Here is a 24,198-nt window from a genome sequence, read left to right as displayed (position 1 = left end):
TAATTGGCTGTAACCATTGAGTTGTGACCTATTTCCATACCGTGTCAGATTGCATTAAAAAAGCATGAAAATTAAATATTTCACCCATGCATAAAGCATTCCAAGTTTGCATATGGAAAGCAAGACTACCTTCTATACATTGTGTCCCTTGCTTTAGTCGCGTGCTGTTTGCTTTCAGCATTATCTTTCTACTATTTTCCAGTATTGTCTCATTTAGTAGCAATTCGGATCATGTGAAACACCAGGAGCTGTGTAAAGTCATTCTCATGTTAAATCAGCTGTAAAGCTTCTATAAATGCCATGTATTTCATTAAAAGTGAATGAGAACCAACTTTATTCGACTGCTTCCTGACCCAAAATGAGTTCCTGAATGTAAAACAGGTCTCCCATTTTTAAATGATTGATAAATAAGTATCTGTCGATGTTGGAATGTGCACTCCTACAGCTGTTTAGATTTGCTGCAGTTATCTTATTCGTGCAAAGGTGGCTTCTTTCAGGCATAGTTTCAGATTTATAAAGATGGCCACCAAAACAGGATAAGTGTTTGGGGCGGTGGGTCATAAACTTTATATATCTATCGGTGAACAGTTATTGTCGTACCTGTAGCAGGTTTGTAGTTTTGTGTGAATTTTCCAATTGTATTTCAGACCTTAAGAAAGAAAGGACATAATGACTGTGATAGCCCAGACCCTGATGATACTTTTGAGCACAGTCCGCTCATGGAGGACAAATACAGAAAGCTTAATGAAGATAATGATGTAATGTTCAAGCGATATGGTGTAAGTACCTTCATCTGGTATTCTTTGTGTTGATTCTTTAAATCTGCTAGGCGCTTAACAAGAAAGAACACAGAGGCTGCGACAGTCCAGAGCCTGACTCATCATACGTGCTCACCCCCCACACAGAGGAAAAATATAAAAAAATAAATGAAGAGTTTGATAACATGATGAGGAATCACAAACTCGCAGTAAGTAGATTTTGGCATATGGCCCCCTTTGCTTGAGAAGACTTTGATTTCCTTGCTACCCGATTGCCTGCTCTTTGACTGAAGAAGGCTGCATGAAGACAACTGAACATAGCGTGAAGGAACACCGAATGAGACCTAATTTACAAAAACATGTACCTGATTTAGAACTAACTCATTTGAATTACCATGGAATGAATCACCCTTTCATACTGTGTAATTTCAGTTATTGCACGCCTCCGGCATTATTATGATTTTCCATCTCACAACTCATTATCACTGTGATGTATAATAATGTGTGTGTGAATTAATGTACAGAATAATTCACTCTAACATTTGTAGTTTGGACATGGTGTGTGCCAAGCTGATCTAAACTTTTGTTAAGGTGTTCCGTGTTGTATTTGGCAGGATGTGTCCTGTTTTCTCAATTGCAGCTGAATATTTATAGAGTACCAACCTGGGCTTTGAAGCTTATATTTTTGAAATTGGAACATTCTTATTGCCCTTTGGATTAATAAGCCAGTAACTGATAAATTTAATTCATCAAATAGTAAGCATTTTTTTGAAAAAGCTTAACTTATTCCACTGGCTTTCCTCCACACAAATCCCATTAATTAATTTGAATAAACTTATTTGAAGGGGAGAATACATAATCAAATATTAAACGGTGTCAGTAGAACCGAATGTTTGAATTGCGTTCCTGCCCTTTAGATGATTTTTACATGCTTGTATATAAAACAGACCAAAACATTCCAAGGTATTGACTGTGTTGAAGTTTGAGTGCTGAACTGTCGTAGAATATATTTGGAAGCCATTGTGAGCCAAGATTGTGGAGGGATGATGGAGGTTAAAAGAGCATGTGGCAACATTTTGATAATTGCATGATAGAATAATTAGAATAATTGCTCTCTTTTTTGACAACTTTAAACACACACATTCTGAGTGCAATTTTATATATTGTTTAGCAAGTTGTCTCTATTCAATTCTCGTTTGTTTTTCTGTGGCAAATGAATTAAATTTAATTTTATGCACACAATAATAGAGGAGGTCTAACAGACTGCACGTGCATGTATCAACTCCTGAATCCCAATTGGGCCCGACACCATAAAATGCCATCAGTTGCCTCTCTGGCAGCTCTGTAGGTAGAGGCACTCATTTTGCAATGGAACGCTAGAGGCCAGGAACGTCTGAGATTTGTTCCCCAGCCTGTGCTGAATTAGCAAATCGAAGGGCAGGGGTGGTGAGGGTGCTAAAACCGTTCTCAGCATGTGTGGAAATATCGGCTACAGTTCTTAAATCCACGAATCATTGTTGGGATTATATATAGATAGCTGGTGAGTGAGGATGTCATTGCGCTCAGCTGTGAGACCTGTTAACACTCACTGCTCTGGCTTGCACGTGAGGAATAAACATTTGGGCCCAGGTGCTTGCCTGGAAAACTACAGCCCAGCATGAGTCACTTCCTCAAGAGGGAGGAGACAATAATATGAAGGTTGGGAGTGGAAATGGCAGCAAAGACTAGGGGAAACTGGACTGCTGATTTATAATGGCAAATTGCCAGATACATGTGGGCGGGTGGGTGTTTTCTAGTAGAACCAGTAAGAAATTTTATTTTGCATCATTCAACATGATTCATCCAGAAGCAGTTATTGAAAGAATGTAATCAAAAATGTCGCTATGCAATAGCATTTAAAGCTGTAATTACATGAAGCTTAAACGTTGAGTATTCCAGAAAATCTGTCAATGTTCAAATGTCAGTTTCAATGTTTCCGTTCATTTAAATGATCTACAGCTGACTGCACAAGCACGTCCTCCAAGCGACATTACTTCCGGTCTCACTATATAAAACTTTTCATTTTTGACAATACTCTAAAATACAGTGCTTTGCCTTTTTAAATTGCTGTTTCTTTTTTGAAATCCGCTGGATCAATCGATGCAGTTAATGACCATGGTCCAGCACAAGGATTTTGTCATTAGAAACTTGGTTCCAGAATAATGATTGCATCTGCGACTTTTAAATTGGAATTTAACATCTGGTTCCAATTTTATTGCAAATTCTGAAAAGATTGAGGACAATACTGCACATGATTTCACCATAAAACACAACCTTCAGGTTACGTAACATTGCAAGTCCCAATGGATCTCCATATTTCTCCTTTCTATGACATTCAGTAATGTTCATTATTTTACTACAATTGGTGACTTACAAATATTTTCATTTTTCCATGAATCCCTGCAAATTTTGCCTTTTGCAAAAAAATGACACTTTGAAATTTGCACAAAATGTCATTAATGATCTTGTTACAGTACAATATATTTCTGTTTATTGTTATAGAATTCTTGTTTATTACTTGACCTAGAACTTTAATTTTTCAATACAATGCTTGTCAAATGATGTGTGCTATTTAACTTTTTTGTATTTAACTTTGTGCTGTTTTGCGAAATGTGCTAATCTGTGCTGTAAAGTTACAATAATGTACTAATATAAAAGATAACTAACATTTATGCAGTTTATTTGTTTATGCCAATGTATTGTTTTATGCTTCCGCTGGTTCTCAATGTTCAGTTCTACTTTCCAACATTAAGTTTTTTAATTGAATGAATTCCTCTAATCAATGTCCTATTGTGCTGGTTTTACTTGGAAATGGATAACATCACCCTGGAAAAATGTTATGCTCCTGACTCCTGAACCACACATATACCAATTTGAAAACTAGAGTACAATACTTGCCAAGCACAGCACTTTTATGAAAAAATATTTTAGGCCATCAATTATTAATAGCACCTGATAAATAGCTGATATCGTAAAAAACCTGTGATCTTCCATTTCTGTGGTTTAACTTGGTGCTGTTATGCTCACTGCTCTTTGCTGTTGATTGTCACTGGTACATCAAAGTGCACCAGTTCATGAGCTCATATGTACTGTAATTAAACAAAATTATTATTCCAGCCTTCATATTTTAATGTGATAAAATGAAGGAAAAAAAATTAAAAGTTGGAAATATTGGTAGTTCCATTCAGTGCATTTCTTTCCGATCTGGATTATTACGGAGTGGTTTTCCCGAGTCCTCATTGACGGCGTGGACCCTCATCCACTGCCAGAGCACATTGCAACCTCATGGGTTTGTTGCCGCCATTGTCGCCCCTTGACTTGAGAGAACTCAGAAAATCAGCCCCAATATACAGATAGCCGATGCTGGTGAAATAGCAGAATGACACCCTTTAACACCAATTTAGGGAGGTGCAAAATTTAAACTGTTGCTGTATTTTGGGGTGGGGGCAGGGATAAAGCTTCTTGAAAGATTGGACTAGTGAAAAGTGTAAGTTAGTGCCTTGTGCTGAAGGTTGCTTGCTTGTGTGTGGTACAGAGTAGATCCATACTCATTGTGGCATTTTAGGATGTGTGAATGTATTGTTGCAGGAATTTAACATCTAATGTGCTAATTCTTTTGTACACTAAAACCATTTCTGCACATCCTAAACTCAATTCATCGCGGTATATCTTTACCATTCATTTTGTTGAAATAACTTCTATTAACAATGGAATAATACCATTTTTTTTTCTTCTTTGCAGCCTGGTTTGCCACAACAAAACTTCGCAATGCCAGTTGCCGTTCCTGTGAGCAACCCAAATACCCTAACTTACAGCCACCCAGGAAGCTCTCTCGTAACTCATTCATTGATAACCACATCTCTAACGGATACCAGCATGCTTTCGCCACAAGTTACACTGCCCAGAAATGTTGTGTCACCGGGTGCCCCACAGAGACCACCAAGCAATGGTAATGCAGGTACTTTACTTCAATCATAGTGACAACACTGGTGTAAGAGGTGACCCCATAACTAGAAAGACTCTTAATTAGAAAGATATTATACACTGGATAGTTTTTTGACTTGGGAGCTTGTAAATAAATTAATTAAAAAGAAAGACTTGGATTTATATAGCGCCTTTCACTACCACCGGACGTCTCAAAGCACTTTACAGCCAATGAAGTACTTTTGGAGTGTAGTCACTGTTGTACTGTAAGAAACACGGCAACCGATTTGCGCACAGCAAGCTCCCACAAACAGCAATGTGAAAAACTGTTTTTGCTATGTTGATTGAGGGATAACTATTGTCCAGGACAACTGGGCTATCTCCCCTGCTCCTCTTTGAAATAGTGCCACAGGATCTTTTACGTTCACCTGAGAGGACAGACGGAGCCTCGGTTTAACGTGTCATCCGAAAGACGTCACCTCCGACAGTGCAGCACTCCTGCAGCACTGCACTGGAGTGTCAGCCTCGATTCATGTGCTCAAGTCCCTGGTGTAGGATTTGAACTCCGAACCTTCTGACTCCGAGGCGAGTGTACTGCCCACTGAGCCACAGCTGACACCAATTAGAAAGCTGCCACAAACTGGAGCAATGTGATAGCATAGAAATAAGATTTACTCAATCATAAATACCCCCAAATAGTCAGCATCCTTGCTAATAAAGCCATAAAGGATAATTTTCTGGTGTCACACTTCCGTCTGGGAGCCTTATCCATTATCAGGGCATATTGGAAGATTCCGGCCATTATCTGGTCAGAAAATTGTGGACTCTGTCCTTCCTGAATCCCTTCCAACTGGCAAGGCTACATGCTGGACAATCACACCTTAAAGTCACATCCCTGACGACGGCACTGAAATTTCCCCTCAAAGTGTTAGCAAAACAGACATGACCCCTCTCTACTATCTCAACAAAAACTTTGACAAAAAGACAAGGATAATACTAATTATCTTCCAATCTGCCATCATTTGTTCTTTAAGCTGCACCATTTTAAATTAAGACATTCAATAAACTCTGACATAACTGAAGTACAGGGAAAGCTTTTGAAGAAGCATCAGCATATATTTATAGAAATTTGGAAAAGAAATCAATGTTCTTCAATTTAAAAAAAAAAAAATTGAATGGACACAGGATTGAGAGCCGAATAGACTGAACAGATTTCTGAAACCACAATCTAAGTTCACAAACGGTTTGAGGTGAATTTATGCCGTACAATAGCAGCATATGCTTCGTGTATCACATTTCGAAGCCTTACATTTTAACAAAGACATTAATTTTTTTCTTTTAACTAGTTGTAGCCTACATTAAGATACTGCACAGAGGAATTTGTCATGAATGCATATGTTATTATTACACGATTTCAGTCCCATTTGTATTTGTTAAAATGCCTGTTGCTGTTTGCCCTTTCAAAGTGTCAGCTGAGCTTAGCTTGGGTAGCTGTCTCATCTCCGAGTCAGGAGGTTGTGGGTTCAAGCCCCATTACAGAGGTACAGAAATTGTGGTCGGACGTTTCCCACAGGCGGATGCCTCCGACCTGAAAAAAAATCTACAAACTTACTTGGTGGTCCGGGAGGTTCGGAGACTTGTGGTCCTGGGGCTCTCTGCGAAGGCCTGCATAGAGGCCCACTTATCCCAGAGACGCATGTGGTTCGCAAGCTTCCCTCGGATCACGTGGGCCGGCCCAACCAATCAAAGTAGGTGTATTCCCATTCATACTTGAGTGATTTCCGTTTGTACAGAATCACCATAGGTATGAATGGGAATACTTCCAAAAACACATGTACACTTAAAAAATATATTTTTTAAAACATCACATATTTAGATATCACATCGTTGGATATATTCAAGAGAGAGTTAGATGTGGCCCTTATGGCTAAAGGGATCAAGGGTTATGGAGAGAAAGCAGGAATGGGGTACTGAAGTTGCATGATCAGTCATGATCATATTGAATGGTGGTGCAGGCTCGAAGGGCCGAATGGCCTACTCCTGCACCTATTTTCTATGTTTAACATTAATCAAAATGGAATTTTATTAATTATTGAAAAATAAATGTACATATTTTAAAGGATCTAAAAATAAACGTACCTTATTTCACAGGTTTTCAAATGTATACATTATTGGAAAAAAAAGATTTTTCTGTCCTTTAAAAGTCTTGCACTGATAAAAGCTTTTACCAGGCATAAGAATTTCACGGGCATTCGTTGGGCAAATAGCCCGACTCTCAGCCTGCCAATCCCCATTTCCTTCAGATTCGTCCGATCGGTCAGGAGGATTCTGACAGATCGCAGGTTCCAGGTTTCGGTGCATACGCAGTGCAGGTCTAAACCTGAAACTTGTGGGGGCCCCCACCGACACATATGCACCCCGCCTGTAGAGGCTGCAAATTCAGCCCCTTGAGTGTAATGCTAAGGAAGTTGCTACATTATCAAAGATGTTGTCTTTCAGATGTGGCCCCATCTACCAGCTCAGGTGGATGGGAACGATCCCATGATCTCTTTAATGAAGAGCGGGAGTTGTCTCCGTCTTCCTCCATCAGCAAACAAAAGTAGATTATTTGGTCATTTATTTGGTGTGTGTTGGACCGCGTGCACAAATTGGTGCCATATTTACCTACTTAATAACAATGACTGCTCTTCAAAAGCAATCCATTAACTGTAAAGCACTATTGGACACCCTGAGGATGTGATCAGGTTCTAGAACGCTATATAAATGCAACCCAAGTTTCTTTTTAAGTTAAGCTTTGAGATTTTTAAATTCCAACGCCAGCTGTTTATTACAGCCTTAAAATAGAGTTTGAAATTGCTGAACCTGGCAAACTATTCAAATTCTTTGCAACATACGATTTTACATAATACAGTTTGAAAAGTAAAAGATTGCATGGTAACTGCACATCAAATAGATAATAATCATGGTATTTTGTCTCATTATTTTCCTTCCCCAAGTGCAGTCAAGTTAATTATTGGTGGTTTCATCAAACAATTGTGTGAACCAAGTATTGGAGATATGTCGCAGTAACCCTATTGGACACACATCCTAATCTATAGCTGTAATCTATTAGTGAATAATCTACCTGACTAGATTTCTTGTACATATGCTTCAACATGTGTCATTATTTTTAAAAGATTCTATTGCGCAGTAGTCTGTTAAAATGCTACATATTTAATATGCAACTTATTCTAATTTTCAAAACGAATATATTTGTAGTGAAAAATCTATGTTTTATTTTAAAAAAAGAGAAGTAATTTATTATGATGCTCTATCTGAAAGTACATTTAGAACCAACTTTGTTAATGCTAAATTGCCAATGTGTTTCTGCTGCCTTTTTGAATCCGGATCTCTCTATTGTATTTTAGGTGGAATGATGGGTGATCTTACAATGCCAAATGGTGCAGGCACCAGCCCTGTGGGTAAGCAAGAAATATACCGTAGGCTCAATACTCCAGGTTTTGTTTAATCTGCTGTCACTGGAAACAAGAAATTAATCTTCCAGCGCTCTGCGCGATTGTGTAAAAAGTTGCGATAGTGAATCGGCAGCCCGTTTAACATCTCTCCCCTTTTTATGTCCATTGACTTCAGCTGGGAGAGATGTAAAACGGGCTGCCGACTCTCTCCTGCCCATTTTGCACAGTCGCACAGAGTTAATATGGAATCTTCCTCATCCTTTCAACTTCCACTTGCAACTAGGAGACTGCCAGCGTTCTACAGAGGCTTAGTCACCAAGAACCTTTTCTTTTAAGACATGTGTGCTGTTGTGCTGCCATTTTGGTCAGATGTTCTTCGGCCTGTGTTCTGAATAGCACCCCTAGTATTTTTTCCTCCTGTTGCCCATAGTAACGTTGACTCTTCTCCCTATACATCAGGACAAGTCCTTTTGTTGCCATTCATCATTTACTTTTGTTCACTGTTAGCTAGCAAAAAAAAAACTTCCCTCAAGAATATTCCTATAATCCTTTTCAAAGATTTTTTTTTTAGCCTTCGAGAAGTTTTAATGGTATTTCACTTTTGCTTAGTCTTCAATGCTATGTTCCGCATTGGTGCAACTATCTAACAAAGGGATTAATACAAGGATAACTGAACTTTTAAAAATGATGGCACTATGGAATCTTGTTCTGTGCAACATAGACATAACAGCGGCTTGTAGCCAGTGTAGAAAGAGCTGAAATTAATATTCCGTTACAAATTAAGGCTTTTGTTCACTAGCCTGTATTTTTTTTGCAAACTTTAGAATGCCTCAATTTCGAGGGACTGCCTATGATGATGTTTGCAAACATGGTTTGTGTTTAAAAGCATCAATGTGGGATTGAAAATAGACCATTCAGCCAGCCAGTCTCTGAGAAGTTTCCGAATATCTCTAAGGTAATACTCAGTCAGCTTTTTGCTGAAAAATCTGCAGCCATGCTGAAACAGAATATTTTGTAGCTGGGCTATGGCCTGCAAAACGACTATTCTGTAGGGATTTCACATGTGGTAAACTTGCTGTACGATTCATTTACCACTGCCAGTTTATAAAAAGGAAGTTTGCTTCAACATCACGCAGATCCTTTATTTAATATACATGGTAACTTGATTTTTTTTTAAAAAGCAAAGATTTGCATTTAAAGTCCCCGGGACAACCCAAAGCGATTCACGGGCAACAAGTTATTTATTTTCCTTTGGCAGCCAATTTACACAATGCAATTTAGTGTGCAAGATCCAGTTTGGGACATTACCCAACTGGTATATCAAACACAATAGCAACACAGGCCACCTACAGCTATAATATACACAAAACACAATACAACGTTTGAGAGGAAAATGCAGTGCAAGAAGGCAAACCTCAAGTTACCAGCCACCACGAGTGGCTCTGGCCATGCCTAACTCCATTTGTGTTACAACTTCGGATCTTTTATAGAATTGCTTTCTCACTCAATGATTCAACAGCAGTTCCTGTACACCGATCTTGTCCTATTATATCCAACAGCTGTACCTTTCCAGCAACCTATATGAAGTTCCCTAACCTGGAGATTAACAGTTACTCTACTTGCAGCAATCTCTTAATTGGATTCAACGTAATCTTGTACTACACCATCACATGCATTTTACAATACCGGACATTAAATACTTCAGATTTACAGGCCCAATTTTCAACCTCCCTTTCCCCTCCAGAGATTTTTCAGACAGCTGGAATTTTAATAAGTTTACAATTTTAAAAAAAAACCATCAGCTCATTCAGATGCAGAAGTCCCGACAAGTTTCCTCAGTGCATTCATTAACAGTATCCTTGAGCAAACCAATCTGATCTAAAATCAAAGGACCCTTTTGATCGCTTGATCAATGGCCACCATCTAAACTGCAGTTGAAACAATGTTGTCTAAATCCACGGCTGACCACTTGTCCAAGGGAGTCTCCTGGATAATTAAACCGTTGATCACATCAAAAGTTGACATGGACTACAAGTCAATGAGCTCTTCAGAGACCATAATTACAGTGGGATGACCTGATGTTTCATATAAAGGCAAAGGTGACATTACCATGCTAGTGTCCTGCAGGTAGAATTTGATCAGACAATGGGTGTGGGTGCCACATACTGAACTTTGGCAATTCATGAAATGGGTAACCAAAGTAATATTTGAAGTTTGTACCAGTTCTACCTGCCATCCATATGGATACAGTAAAGCATAGGTTTCTAATTATGGTAGCGGAGAATCATACCTGTCTGTACAACTGATTTTTACTCTTGGCATCCTTGGCTATCTGTGCTAAAGCAGCGTTCCCTTTAAGCTCTGCAGGTGTTGCACATGCGTGGAACCCTGAATGTCCCACATGGCCCCTTTAATATAAATTAGAAGGAACATTGTGCCAAAGTCTCTCTCTTTCTGAAAGATGTTGTCACTTTCAAATGGTCGGAGGGCTTAATGTGTGCAATTGATTGGGCCCAAGTTGTTTTGGAAGTTAAAGTCGTGTTTGACCAGTTGTTGCAGCAAAGCAAATGCAGAGCGGTTTGTTAACTCCACCACTGACATCTGAAATAAACTTGGACCAAAGCAAGTTAATGCCGGTGTGATTGTTACACAACAAGCATAGCTACAGGCAGATTCAGAGTCCTCCGAGTTTATTAGAGATCCAACACCCAATGACCATTTGATTATTAAACATTTATGTCCTAATAGCTGGTAGTCCTTCCTGGATAGTTACCCAAGGACACTGTCTATCTTGGGAAGAGGATTTGATATCTTCCATTTGGCATTGTGTGATTATTAAAGAAATAACGGCCATATTGTAAGGAACTAATCATGAAGGTTGATACTTTTGTAGGTATGTGACAGATGGTGCAAGTTCTATAATTAGAATATCTGCAAAGTGACATTTAGCAGATCAGCAAAGTTTAGAGAATGGCATTTGGAATCTAACGTATATATTTTGATTGCTTAATGTAATTATTCAGTAAAATATGAGCAATACTTCCTCTATTCTGTAATGCTGACCTTTGTGAATACTCTGCAATGTCCAGTTCAGTGAAAGTCTTTAGGTTCTGCAAATCTTAATTTAACAAGTTGAGTATTGAATCTCGAGTCATTAAAAAAAAATGAGCTCATACCAAAGTTGCATAGTGTAAATTGATTGACTATATTCATGAAATGTGTTCTTGACTAGCAATTAATGGGGTCATGAGTGTACGGAAACCAGGTTGGTGCGTAGAAATCCCCTTTTACACTTACCCAATTGTTCAGTACAACTCACCGAAGTACTAGTGAGATAGTCAAAGTCTGTCGCATACAACAAGAGTTTAGAATGTATCTAAGCAGCTGCGTAGGACTTGATGACACATCACTGCAATAAAAGTAAGTGGTACAACTGAAAGATCATTCCAGATCTACATTTACTTTTACTCCTGAAGAGTGAGCTTTTGTTTCATTACAACACAACTGTGTCAGCAATTTCTGTGCTCTAATAACACTGGAATTAAATTCACAACGTAAAGAGGACTTAATTCATTCTTGATTGTGTTTGTCATTATCTAGTTAATTTTTCACATCGACCTATCATTGCAAGATAACATTGCTACACAATAAACAGATCATTATAGCTAATATACTGCAACATTTTCCTAAAACATGCAACAGAATTTGCTTTACTCAAATGACAGTTTCAACTTTGTGTTCGATAAGATCAAGCCTTGTATTGATTGCAAAGCCAGTAACATGTAAGCTGAGTGGAACTTCTGAACATCCAGCAAGCATTTAGACTATGTCATACCATTAAGCTGCTGGTACACAATAGCCTGCCAGCGAACTCTGCCTGTTCTACACTGTGTGAAGTGCGGCAGCAGGTGCAGATTAAGGAGGAATCCTGGAACCGGGACCCCAGTGAGGCCCTGATGGATCGTCAGCTGTTGTTTTTACCTTTCCAGTGAACGAGGAAGCAGCTTTGGAAAGAGCTCAGTGTGTCAGCAGGGATGTCAGTTCCACATTCTTGGCAGGTCTTTTGTTTGTTGCTAGTACTGTCGGAACATAGAAACATAGAAAATAGGTGCAGGAGTAGGCCATTCAGCCCTTCTAGCCTGCACCGCCATTCAATGAGTTCATGGCTGAACATTCAACTTCAGTACCCCATTCCTGCTTTCTCGCCATACCCCTTGATCCCCCTAGTAGTAAGGACCTCATCTAACTCCTTTTTGAATATATTTAGTGAATTGGCCTCAACAACTTTCTGTGGTAGAGAATTCCACAGGTTCACCACTCTCTGGGTGAAGAAGTTCCTCCGCATCTCGGTCCTAAATGGCTAACCCCTTATCCTTAGACTGTGACCTCTGGTTCTGGACTTCCCCAACATTGGGAACATTCTTCCTGCATCTAACCTGTCTAACCCCGTCAGAATTTTAAATGTTTCTATGAGGTCCCCTCTCATTCTTCTGAACTCCAGTGAATACAAGCCCAGTTGATCCAGTCTTTCTTGATAGGTCAGTCCCGCCATCCCGGGAATCAGTCTGGTGAACCTTCGCTGCACTCACTCAATAGCAAGAATGTCCTTCCTCAGGTTAGGAGACCAAAACTGTACACAATACTCCAGGTGTGGCCTCACCAAGGCCCTGTACAACTGTAGCAACACCTCCCTGCCCCTGTACTCAAATCCCCTTGCTATGAAGGCCAACATGCCATTTGCTTTCTTAACCGCCTGCTGCACCTGCATGCCAACCTTCAATGACTGATGTACCATGACACCCAGGTCTCTTTGCACCTCCCCTTTTCCTAATCTATCACCATTCAGATAATAGTCTGTCTCTCTGTTTTTACCACCAAAGTGGATAACCTCACATTTATCCACATTATACTTCATCTGCCATACATTTGCCCACTCACCTAACCTATCCAAGTCGCTCTGCAATCTCACAGCATCCTCCTCGCAGCTCACACTGCCACCCAACTTAGTGTCATCCGCAAATTTGGAGATACTACATTTAATCCCCTCATCTAAATCATTAATGTACAGTGTAAACAGCTGGGGCCCCAGCACAGAACCTTGCGGTACCCCACTAGTCACTGCCATTCTGAAAAGTACCCATTTACTCCTACTCTTTGCTTCCTTTCTGACAACCAGTTCTCAATCCATATCAGTACACTACCCCCAATCCCATGTGCTCTAACTTTGCACATCAATCTCTTGTGTGGGACCTTGTCGAACGCCTTCTGAAAGTCCAAATATACCACATCAACTGGTTCTCCCTTGTCCACTCTACTGGAAACATCCTCAAAAAATTCCAGAAGATTTGTCAAGCATGATTTCCCTTTCACAAATCCATGCTGACTTGGACCTATCATGTCACCTCTTTCCAAATGCACTGCTATGACATCCTTAATAATTGATTCCATCATTTTACCCACTACCGATGTCAGGCTGACCGGTCTATAATTCCCTGTTTTCTCTCTTCCCTCCTTTTTTAAAAAGTGGGGTTACATTGGCTACCCTCCACTCCATAGGAACTGATCCAGAGTCAATGGAATGTTGGAAAATGACTGTCAATGCATCCACTATTTCCAAGGCCACCTCCTTAAGTACTCTGGGATGCAGTCCATCAGGCCCTGGGGATTTATCGGCCTTCAATCCCATCAATTTCCCCAACACAATTTCCCGACTAATAAGGATTTCCCTCAGTTCCTCCTCCTTACTAGACCCCCCGACCCCTTTTATAACCGGAAGGTTGTTTGTGTCCTCCTTCGTGAATACCGAACCAAAGTACTTGTTCAATTGGTCCGCCATTTCTTTGTTCCCCGTTATGACTTCCCCTGATTCTGACTGCAGGGGACCTATGTTTGTCTTTACTAACCTTTTTCTCTTTACATATCTATAGAAACTTTTGCAATCCGTCTTAATGTTCCCTGCAAGCTTCTTCTCGTACTCCATTTTCCCTGCCCTAATCAAACCCTTTGTCCTCCTCTGCTGAGTTCTAAATTTCTCCCAGTCCCCAGGTTCGCTGCTATGAACCCCTCGAGTTCTCTAGAAACCAGTCTTATGATTTAAAAGGGGAAGAAAGTTGGGTAATATTTAGATTTTGTCATACACTGAAGGATGTATAATTACTGCATTATATAATCTCCCTATTAAAATACAAAAATGGTTGAAAAGTAACTTTCTATACATCAAAAATACACACAAACCTAGAGATTTGTTGGCACTGTGCCTGTTTTAGGAGTAAAACACAAGCCTAAGCATCCAACATGGCAGGTGACATGAGCACATGAGATTCCAAGCCCGAAGTATGCTGACTGTCATATTGAAAAAGGCACTAGTATGAGTGTCCAGGGTCTGCTTCTGAAACAGGCATTGGGCCCTTTGCATATGACATTAGGAGGCGTGATGCTTGTTTGAGACCCCCTTCCTGAAATTAGCCTGCCCTGAACACAGCCAGCATCGGGCCTGCTGTGTTCAGGATAGCCAGGTCTACATGCGGCCTAAAAAGCGGGCCTACTGGAGGCCGCCACCAAAAAGATGTCCTCGTGAAACTGTGGAGTTGCCTCTGGACAGCAGCTTGCCTCAGTACGCTCATGAGGCCCACAGCCTAATTTTGGGTGAGCCTCACACTTCTGGCTCCCAGTGTGCTGCCTACTTCAGGCCCAAAAATGGCCGAAACGTTCCATAGTTTATAAAGTTGAAATTCTACTGAGTATTTTTGTCAAAATTAGTAAAATTGTTTTATTTTTACAAAATGTATATTACTCTTTTAGCTATAGCTTGATTACTACAGACTGTGAACAAAGTTAGTAGAACCAATGAGCCTTGGTAATACAATTAGAATTACTCCGATTTTATATTGACGAAGATTTTGGCATTGAAGTATCCAGATTAGATTTTGCTGCATTTATATTTTTAAGTCCAGAATTTTTCTAATGTGGATTTTCCTCGCTGCTGATTTTGAAGGCGAGTGGGACTGTTACATCACAGCGCAGATTCCAGTTAAAGCCAGTCATATCGGCATACTTCAAAACATGGTGTCTCGAGAGAAGGCAGTGAGCAGAAACCTGAGACGGGAACTATTGGGATTGTTTGAAGAAGGCATGCAACGGGATTGATTTAAGCAATTTTCTTTCTTGTAGAATGATATATTTTTGGTAATCTTACAATGAAAGTATCAAACTTCTCAGTCCCTGTCCCTGCCCCCACCTCCCCAGTCTCCCTGGGCCATGTGTCATCTGTAATTTGGCAAACTGCACCAATTCTGCCCTGATCTGGCCACTGGGAAGCACTTGGTTGTTAGCTACAGAAGACTGCCTCTGATTTGTCTTGGCTGATAAATTGGATAAGCTCCTTGCTGAACTCACTCTTGTGCGAGTTCCACAATAATGCCCTGTATAAGGTGCCTTTAGTTGTCCCTCCCTGTGGATAGTTACCTCGGGATAGTTCGATGCCTGGATCAGGAGCTCACTGAGTAAGGGTTTGCAGGCAAAACTCTCACCTGACTAATTCGTGCCACAGTGTGAGCATCTGAAACAAACATGTAGGTCAGCAGATTGTATCCACATACTTATTTGTGTCATGGCTTTATTGCAAGTTATTTTAAATTTGCAACGCTGGTTAACAACTGTAAATGGTTTTTTAAAAAGTAGGCGGCATTAAAAGTGTCACTATTTATATTGCTACCAAGCGAAGGACCCAGATAATGTAACAATGGACTTTATAACTACAGTTATTGTTTAGATCCCCCGACTTGTATCATTTCTGCCAGCCGATTGTGCAGTAGCATTGAGAAGAATCGAGGGACGTTTACAGCCCTGATGGTTCTTCTGGTTGGAACTGAATGTCCACCAAATGGCTTGCAAAGGGAGACTAACTTAAATCTTCAAATGTAGAATTGCTGAGAGATATTTATGGTTAAGTTTGTTGAAGCTTTTGTTCCAGATGATATTTATTCTTCAGTTCACCCCAAAAATAGTTAAAAGGTGAAGTTAATTAGTTGATGGTTCAGAATTTTGAAAAACCAAGCACCCTCAGTGCGCGCGCACACACACACACACACACACACACACACACACACACACACACACACACACACACACACGTTTTCAAGCTTGTGACTTGGGGATGTCATTTGACAGTCAAATGTTACAGCCAGTGAATAGGATTTTACTTGTTTAATGTGGTTACTGAATACAGGTTGAACCTCCCTTATCCAGAACCACAACTTGTCCAGAACCATCCCGGCCACCGGGTGGCGCATGCGCAGAACTCCGACATGAACAAATTGAAGTCCTTCCTCGCTGCCGACTCTCGCAATCGCTGGCCTGACCAAACAACCCACCGCTCCCCCATGATCTCTCTGCTGCATTCCCAGCCCCAAGCCAGCCAGCTCCGATATCCCCTTACTCAGTACCGTAACCATCCAATTTAACGTGACCTCCCCTCGTCTGGAAAAAAAATCCCTTATCCAGAACAGGCCAGGTCCCGAGGGTTCCGGGTAAGGGAGGTTTAACCTGTATATGTTGTTGTAGTTTTTAAACCAAGTCAGCTGCAGGTAAGCAAAGGGAAGTCTAAGTATATTTTTCCTAGTCAGTGTAAGTTTTTAGGTCGCAGATATTCATCGCCTGTTTCTAGTGTTAGTTTTAATTTCCTAGCCTTAACTTCATGGGAAAATTGTAGTTTGCATACGTGTATTCCTGTAATTTCATGACTTATGCAACTCAACGAGATTACACGTGGATTGTAGCTCTACCATTAAGCACTATTTTATAAAACTATTTACAATGTGAACATAGGCATTTGAAAATGCCACGTTCGAATTAGATAACCAATTTACTTTCAGACCTTCTAATGGGAAGAAGTCACATCCAATGGAAGAAACCCACACACGATATTCCTTATGTGACTGGGTTTAAACCTTTCATCCACCTCCACATGCCGTTAATGGCAGTAGACTGTTTTCCCACTCTGGTCTAGGAGCAAGGTCATGTCCTGTTTTGAGTTAGGGTGCCACCTTAATAAAAACTGAAAATTGCAGGACAACAACACATGTTTAAAACAATATTTTTAGAATAGAAATCTGAAGCAGAGGAAATGTCTCTCCACTTTTTTTTTAAAAAAAAGCTCTAATTACAAATGTGCATCTGTTATCTGCCCCCATTTTCCTCACAGCGAATAAGGGGGTGATTTTCACCATCACTGGGCGGCGATTTTATTTTTTTTGGCGCAATTGGTCATTTGAAATTTTCCCCAAAGCTCTGGCCCGCTGCCATCGTGGGACGAATGGTCTCCTCGCTCCCGGAATAAGTGTCTAATATCCCTTATTGGTGATTCCTATTTTCGGTTAATTTAAAATACAAAACTACCCAACATGTAACATTTCTAAGTGTTGATTTGTAGTTAATGAACTGAGAGTGGGGACGCGGGGGGGGTTGTGGTGATGCAATGGAGGGGAAGAGGAAAAAGGGGTTGGAAATAAAACATCTTAATGGTGCATTGTCATTCGTGTTCTTATTACCTTGCACAATAACTCCTGCTGAATGTGAATAAGGGGGCCCTGAGCCATCAGTGTCCTTTCTATTGCCACAGAAGAATTTGAAGCAGCCTTGCTCAAAAATGCATTACTTAAACTTTTCAGAAGGGCTCTAATTTGCTGACTTCATTGATGTAGAAGGTTTTTCTGTTTTCTGTTGTCCTGAACAGAAATATTCATGACAGCCGTGCTGCCCTATCAGAATGCTTCAAACAAATCTCATTTGATCTTTACATTTGGAATTGGATTGATGAGTTTTCATTACTCTGTCTTCCAATGGGACATAAACCATGATTTTTTTTTCCAGCACAGGCGCAGTGATTTTTTGGCACACGTTACAAGCTCTGCCCCCAGAATTGTTTTTCGGTAACACGGCACTAAAAAATAACTTCTGCTTTGTGGAAAGTGCCGGGTTTTTTTTTTGCACAACACGTATGTTATCGTACATGGGCGCCAGAAATCATGAATGTGGAAAATCGGGGCCTAAGTAACTGGGCGTAATATTTACAAGTGGAATTTTCTCCTCTGCTACCTATTTCACGACTTAGTTCAGGTAATCTCGCACTCTCACACCTGAGAGGTGACCTAATCCCAGGCCTGTGCCCCTGTCACTCTCTAACCAGCTGCGAGGAGATTTGTAACTTTTCCCTCTGACTTTTTTGGTTTTCCTTCTCACGATTATTTTCATTTACAAATTAAAAATTGTTCATTTTATTTGACCAGGAGGCAGTTAAATTCTGAAACATGAAAGTATTTTTTAAAAACTTTTTTTTTCTTCTTTCTATCTCCATTGTCTGACTGGGAACCTGTTGCCTGCAAAACGCCATCTGCCATTCACATAAGGCAGAAAATAAATGTTGAATTTAATGTTTTTCAATAGTGTTGCTGTTCATTGCAGCAGCTCGGTTGTTCACTTTAAGGCCGGTAACACGCACACAGAATAGTTGTCCATTCTAACCAGATGGGTGGAACTTTACTTTCAGCTATACTGTATCTGTGGAAAAGGCAAACCAGACAAGCTCCGGCTGATTTACCACAATAAGTTCCAAACGGGAGGTTTTTTTTCTTTGACAGATTGGGCAGAAACCTCTCCAAACAAATGCCTTGGAGTTGGACGACATTTCCTGAGCAGAAAGCATTATTTAAAAAGAAAAAAAGACCTGCATTTATATAGCACCTTTCACGCTACCAGACGTCTCAAAGCGCTTTACAGCCAATGAAGTACTTTTGGAGTGTAGTCACTGTTGTTAATGTGGGAAACGCGGCAGCCAGCTTGCGCACAGCAAGCTCCCACAAACAGCGTTGGGATAATGACCAGATAATCTGTTGTTGTTATGTTGATTGAAGGATTAATATTGGCCAGGACACCACGGTTAACTCCCCTGATCATCTTCAAAATGGTGCCATAAGATCTTTTACATCCACCTGAGAGGGCAGACAGGGCCTCGGTTTAACGTCTCATCCGAAAGACGGCACCTCCGACAGTGCGGCACTCCCTCAGCACTGCACTGGGAGTGTCAGACTAGATTTATGTGCTCAAGTCCCTGGAGTGGGACTTGTACCCACAAACTTCTGACTCAGAGGTGAGTGTGCTGCCCACTGAGCCACAGCTGTAATTTAAAATAATTTTCCCCCCAAAATGTAAACCAGAAGGAAGTGACCTTCTCGCAGGTAGTTCATCCAATCCCCACAAAAGCAGTTTTCAAATTGAAAGAGCAAATAGGAAACCATTCAGTTCATCATAAGTTTATTTAATTTTTGGACACTTCTGGAATTGTTCCTCCCATGTGTAGTTCACCAAAAGATCACTAGATGGCACTAAAGTGCACCATCCTGATTTGAAATGAACAATGGAGCTATGCGTGAGAGTGTGCTCGTTTTCAACATCTGTGAAATGAAAAGTCAGGATAATTTTATAATGAAAAGTTGTATTTGTATTAAATAAGTTGCCTATGGACTTATTTATATGTTGCATTGAAGATGAAAATAATGCAATATGTTTTTTTTAAATGGAGTAGGGTTAAAAATTCATACCGAGCCCTCCACGGGGCTTGTAATATTGCCATTTTTACTGATCAATAACAAATATGAATAACCTTTTGCCTTCTACATGCTGATTACCTGAGGTCTTTGAACAGCTCCAAAAAAAATTTAAATTCTCGATTGAAACCGTATTGTAGTGTTAATTATAAAGGGTAACCTCAAGACAAAAACATCTTTTAATCAACCAGTGTAGAATGATGTGCTTTTTTCCTCTTTAGTGTGCAGTTTTGTAGAACTAAAAGATCAGCATCTGTTGTAAGGTCTCAGCTTTCATGCCTCACTGTGTGATGCAGCTGGGGTTCATTGTTAAGTAGACCGGTATTATTTTCACATTTTGTATCCTCATGATCCCACATGGGCTCAGCAGGACGTACAAAGAGGAGCAGAGTCAAAATAATAAACCTTTACTGCAGATGTTTCCAGCTGATTAACCCCAAGAGTTCAGCTGCCGAGACCCAGGTGTGGACTCCCTCGGATGTTCAGCCTTGTCTTTCATGTTCAATTGTCACATTCAACTTTTTGCAGCATATGTTTTTAGTGCAAAAAGTCTTGAGCACAGAGCAACTGAGACGCTCTCTGATTCCGTTGCATTATTTGCATCAAAATCTACCTAAGTCGGTAGTCTGACAGCGGTAGAAATGATATCAGCTCCTGTGTGACCTTTGGAGCTGAAACAGTAATCCAACATACATCATGATGCAGCAATATGATACACGTGGAATCTGCCCTATATTCACACACTGCCACAGGAAGAAAATGGCAACTAATTGACAACTGGGGATCGAAAATGGTCCAGTTTCATATGCTTAGACAGTTAATTATTTAATGCAACTTACATAGATAAATTGTATGTGATGAGATGTACTCAGTCTTTTTTCAAAAAAAAATCTCTGCCGTGTTATCCCAATTGCACCTTTATTAGGGTGACAGAATTCTAGATCACAAGATAATTACTGTTGAGCAAGGCCATTCAGCCCATCTTAGTCCTTGGCTTTTCGCCTGCACCAATCCATCTGGATGTTTATTCAGAGGACTAATCACTCTGCATGAAGAGATTCCTGATATCAGTCCTAAAATGACTGTTTATTAGTTTAAGCCTGTGTTCCAACATCCGACTCCCACAGTTTGATTTAAAGTAGTATTTCAAATTAACCTTTTCCATGCCATTTGCTTTCTTCTGTACTGTGATACGATCACACCTCAAACACCCCTATTACAGATGGAAAAGCACAATTCACTCCAGACTTTCCTCATAACACAGACATCAGACACTGGGGATCCGCTTCGTGGCTCTTCTCTGCATTGCTTCCAGCACTTGAATGTCTCCCTTGTTTCTCAGCAGCCACAAATGACACCAGTGCTCACGGTGGGGTCTGACCTGAGCATTGCAGTTTGTCCCTGATTTTCTCTGATTGTACTGTTCGTCAACATTCTATTGACTTCGACTTTTTTTTAATTTCAAAGATATACTTTATTCATAGAATGTTGTCAAAATACATTACAATACTTGTCAAAGTGCATTACAATATAATCCACAAATCACATTACATATAGCACAATACAGATGAGTGCAGTACATGGTACTGTATTTACAGAAACAGGTTACAAGTACATTATCATTAAAACCTTTTCTCAGTCATACTGCGAGGGGGTTTTACACGGGTTCCAGCCCCTGGGTGTACAGTGATGGGAGGGCCTTAAACTATGGCCCTTTCTCATCGTGTCTTTGCGGCGACTGCACTAAGCTTCACTGTGTCCCTCAGCACGTAGCCCTGGACCTTGGAATGTGCCAGTCTGCAACACTCGGTCGTGGGCAATTCCTTACTCAGGAAGACTGGTAAGTTTCGGGCAGACCGAAGGGCGTCTCTCACCGAGTTGATGGTCCTCCAGCAGCAGTTGATGTCTGTCTCGGTGTGTGTGTCCCTGGGAACATTCCGTGGAGCACAGAGTCCTGTGTTACCGAGCTGCTCGGGATGAACCTCGACCGAAGGCATGGAGTCTCTTTCCAGACCACTTTTGCAAAGGTACATTCTAAAGGAGATGGATGACAGTCTCGTCCCCACCGCAGCCGACTCGAGGGCAGCGTGCCGTGGTGCTGAGACACCAACAGTGCATGAAGGATATGATGGGGAAGGCCCCGCTCACCACCAGCCAAGCTACGCCTTGGTGCTTGTTTGAAAGCTCTGGCGATGAGACATTCTGCCAAATGCCTTCCGACAGTCTGCTCGGGGAACCATCCGACAGTATCCACCATCGCCTTTTTGCGTCGGGTCTCGAGGACGTTTCGTGCAGTTCACTGCTTGATTGATTTGTAGTCAGAGATGTTTTCCTGCACAAACTATTCCACGGAGGATCATTGGTCCGGCACGGTCCAGCTAATTGGAGCGTTCCGTGGCAACGTGGCCAGACCCATTCGTAACACCGGGGACAGATAGAACATCGGCACATAGTGACACTTGGTGTTTGCGTAGCGAGGGTCTGTGCACAGCTTGATGCAGCCGCACACAAAGGTGGCCATCAGGATGAGGGTGATATTGGGTACGTCCTTTTCCCCCTTTATCTGGAGATTTGTACATCGTGTCCCTGTGTAAACGGTCCATTTTCGATCCCCAGATAAGGTGGAAGACGGCTCAGGTGACTGCCGTGGCACAGGAGCGCGGTAAGGGCCAGACCTGCATCCCGTACAGCAACACCGAGAGCACCCCACACCTGATGACCAGGGTCTTGCCCGCAATCTATAGCGAGCGCTGTTCCCACAATTCCAATTTCTGTCTGATCTTGACGATGCGCTCCTCCCAGTTTTTGGTGCACACCCTGGCCGCTCCGAACTACATTCCGAGCACTTTCAAAGTAATCTGACCTGATGGTGAAGGGGACAAAGGATCGGTCGGCTCAGTTCCCAAAGAACATGGTCTCGCTTTTGCTGCGATCAACTTTAGCTCCTGAGGCCAGTTCAAACTGGTCGCAGATGCTCAGCAAACTGCGGACCAACAGTGGATCCGAGCAAAAGACGGCAATCTCGTCCATGTACAGGGAGGCTTTGACTTGAGCGCTTCCGCTGCCTGAGATCATCGCCCCTCTTATGCCCGCATCCTTCCTGATGGATGGCAAAGGGTTTGATCCAACACACGAACAACACAAAGGAGAGAGCACAGCCTTGCCTGACTCCAGATTTGATCGGAAAAATTTCTGCTTTCCGCTTCCCACCCGTTGATTAGAACTGCACGACTGATGTCTGCACTACTGATCCAATTGAGAATTCCCTCCCCAAAGCCCATTTTGGAGAACATGCCCATCATGTACGTGTACAATATTCCATTGAAGGCCCAAACTCATTAAGCAGGTGTCCACCCTTCTGTCCCGCACGTCGGTGATCATATCCCTGAGTAGCGCGAGGCTATCTCCGATCTTCCTGTCGGGTACGGTGCAGGTCTGACCCAGGGGACTCACCAACTCCAGAGCAGACTTGACTGTTGCTCAACATTGGCTGAACATGTTGCGCATCAAGTCTACCAAGACTCTCAACTTCATCCATCGTTCCTTCAACATAATTCGTGGCATAAGGTTCGAAACGGCTGGGGCGCGCACCAAAAACTGGGAGGAATGTATCGTAAAGGTCAAACAGAAATTGGGATTGTGGGAGCAGCGCTCCCTGTCAATTGCGGGCAAGAACCTATTTTCCCTTCCTGGTTGAAATACTTTATATTTGTCTGCATTAAATTTGATCTGCTATTGCTTCAGCCCAATTATATTTTGTTTAACTCGCTCATTCAGTAATTTCTAGGTTGCCCTTTTTTTTAATTCAATGCCCCTCCTAGTTTGGCATCCTCCGTAAATTTGACTAATTTGCATGGAGTTGCTGAATGTAAATTAGAAACAATAGTGGTCCCAACACTGACATGACTTCTATAATCAAAGGCTATCCCTATCTGGATTACTGAAGATTTGCAAGAGAATCTTAATGTTTCTGTTCTTAAAAAGAGCAGTCAATATATTGAGACTGGTTTCACCAGGGGAGCACAGCGCTCCCATAATTGTAGTCATTTGCCAAAGGGTTATTAAGCAATCATTTTGTCTTGTTCACAATTCCTGACCTGGCACTGTTTCATTGTTGGGCAGCTGGTTGTCTGCTGCAGTCGAACGGTTTTTCAGTCATGTGACTGAGGATGACCATCGTGAGGTAACTTTCTGACCTCACTCTCACCCTGAAGCCCTTCCCATCGCCAGGAAATTTGGGCACATGATTGTCTGACCATTCAACATTTTCTGATTTGCATCTTGCCACGCCAGAAGAGCAGCATTATAAAATTACATCCAGAAATTGATATCTATATTTATGGAATTAAATGACAGGACCTGAAATTTGTCTTAGGTTTTCTTTTTTTTAAAATTCGATAGAGAATGAAAGGGAATTAT

General features: G+C 41.2%; 1 protein-coding gene across 13 annotated transcripts in view; it reads left to right on the top strand.

The window, feature by feature from the left end:
- mef2aa (myocyte enhancer factor 2aa) overlaps window positions 1-24,198 on the top strand; it is a 247,731-nt gene that overhangs the window by 209,145 nt on the left and 14,388 nt on the right. For 7 of the 13 annotated variants that reach the window (XM_070858306.1, XM_070858314.1, XM_070858305.1 and 4 more), the window contains 3 exons: window positions 830-967; window positions 4,539-4,755; window positions 8,129-8,182. In XM_070858306.1, the coding sequence (XP_070714407.1) occupies window positions 830-967; window positions 4,539-4,755; window positions 8,129-8,182 (409 nt within the window). Of the gene's footprint in view, window positions 1-647; window positions 780-829; window positions 968-4,538; window positions 4,756-8,128; window positions 8,183-24,198 lie in introns of all 13 variants that reach the window. The other 6 variants (XM_070858316.1, XM_070858313.1, XM_070858315.1 and 3 more) reach the window with 4 other exon arrangements.

This window comes from Pristiophorus japonicus, chromosome 17 (assembly GCF_044704955.1).
Source record: "Pristiophorus japonicus isolate sPriJap1 chromosome 17, sPriJap1.hap1, whole genome shotgun sequence".
Taxonomy (NCBI): Eukaryota; Metazoa; Chordata; class Chondrichthyes; family Pristiophoridae; genus Pristiophorus; species Pristiophorus japonicus.
The sequence above is the reverse complement of the archived record's forward strand: the minus strand, read 5'-3'. Positions and strand labels throughout refer to the sequence as shown.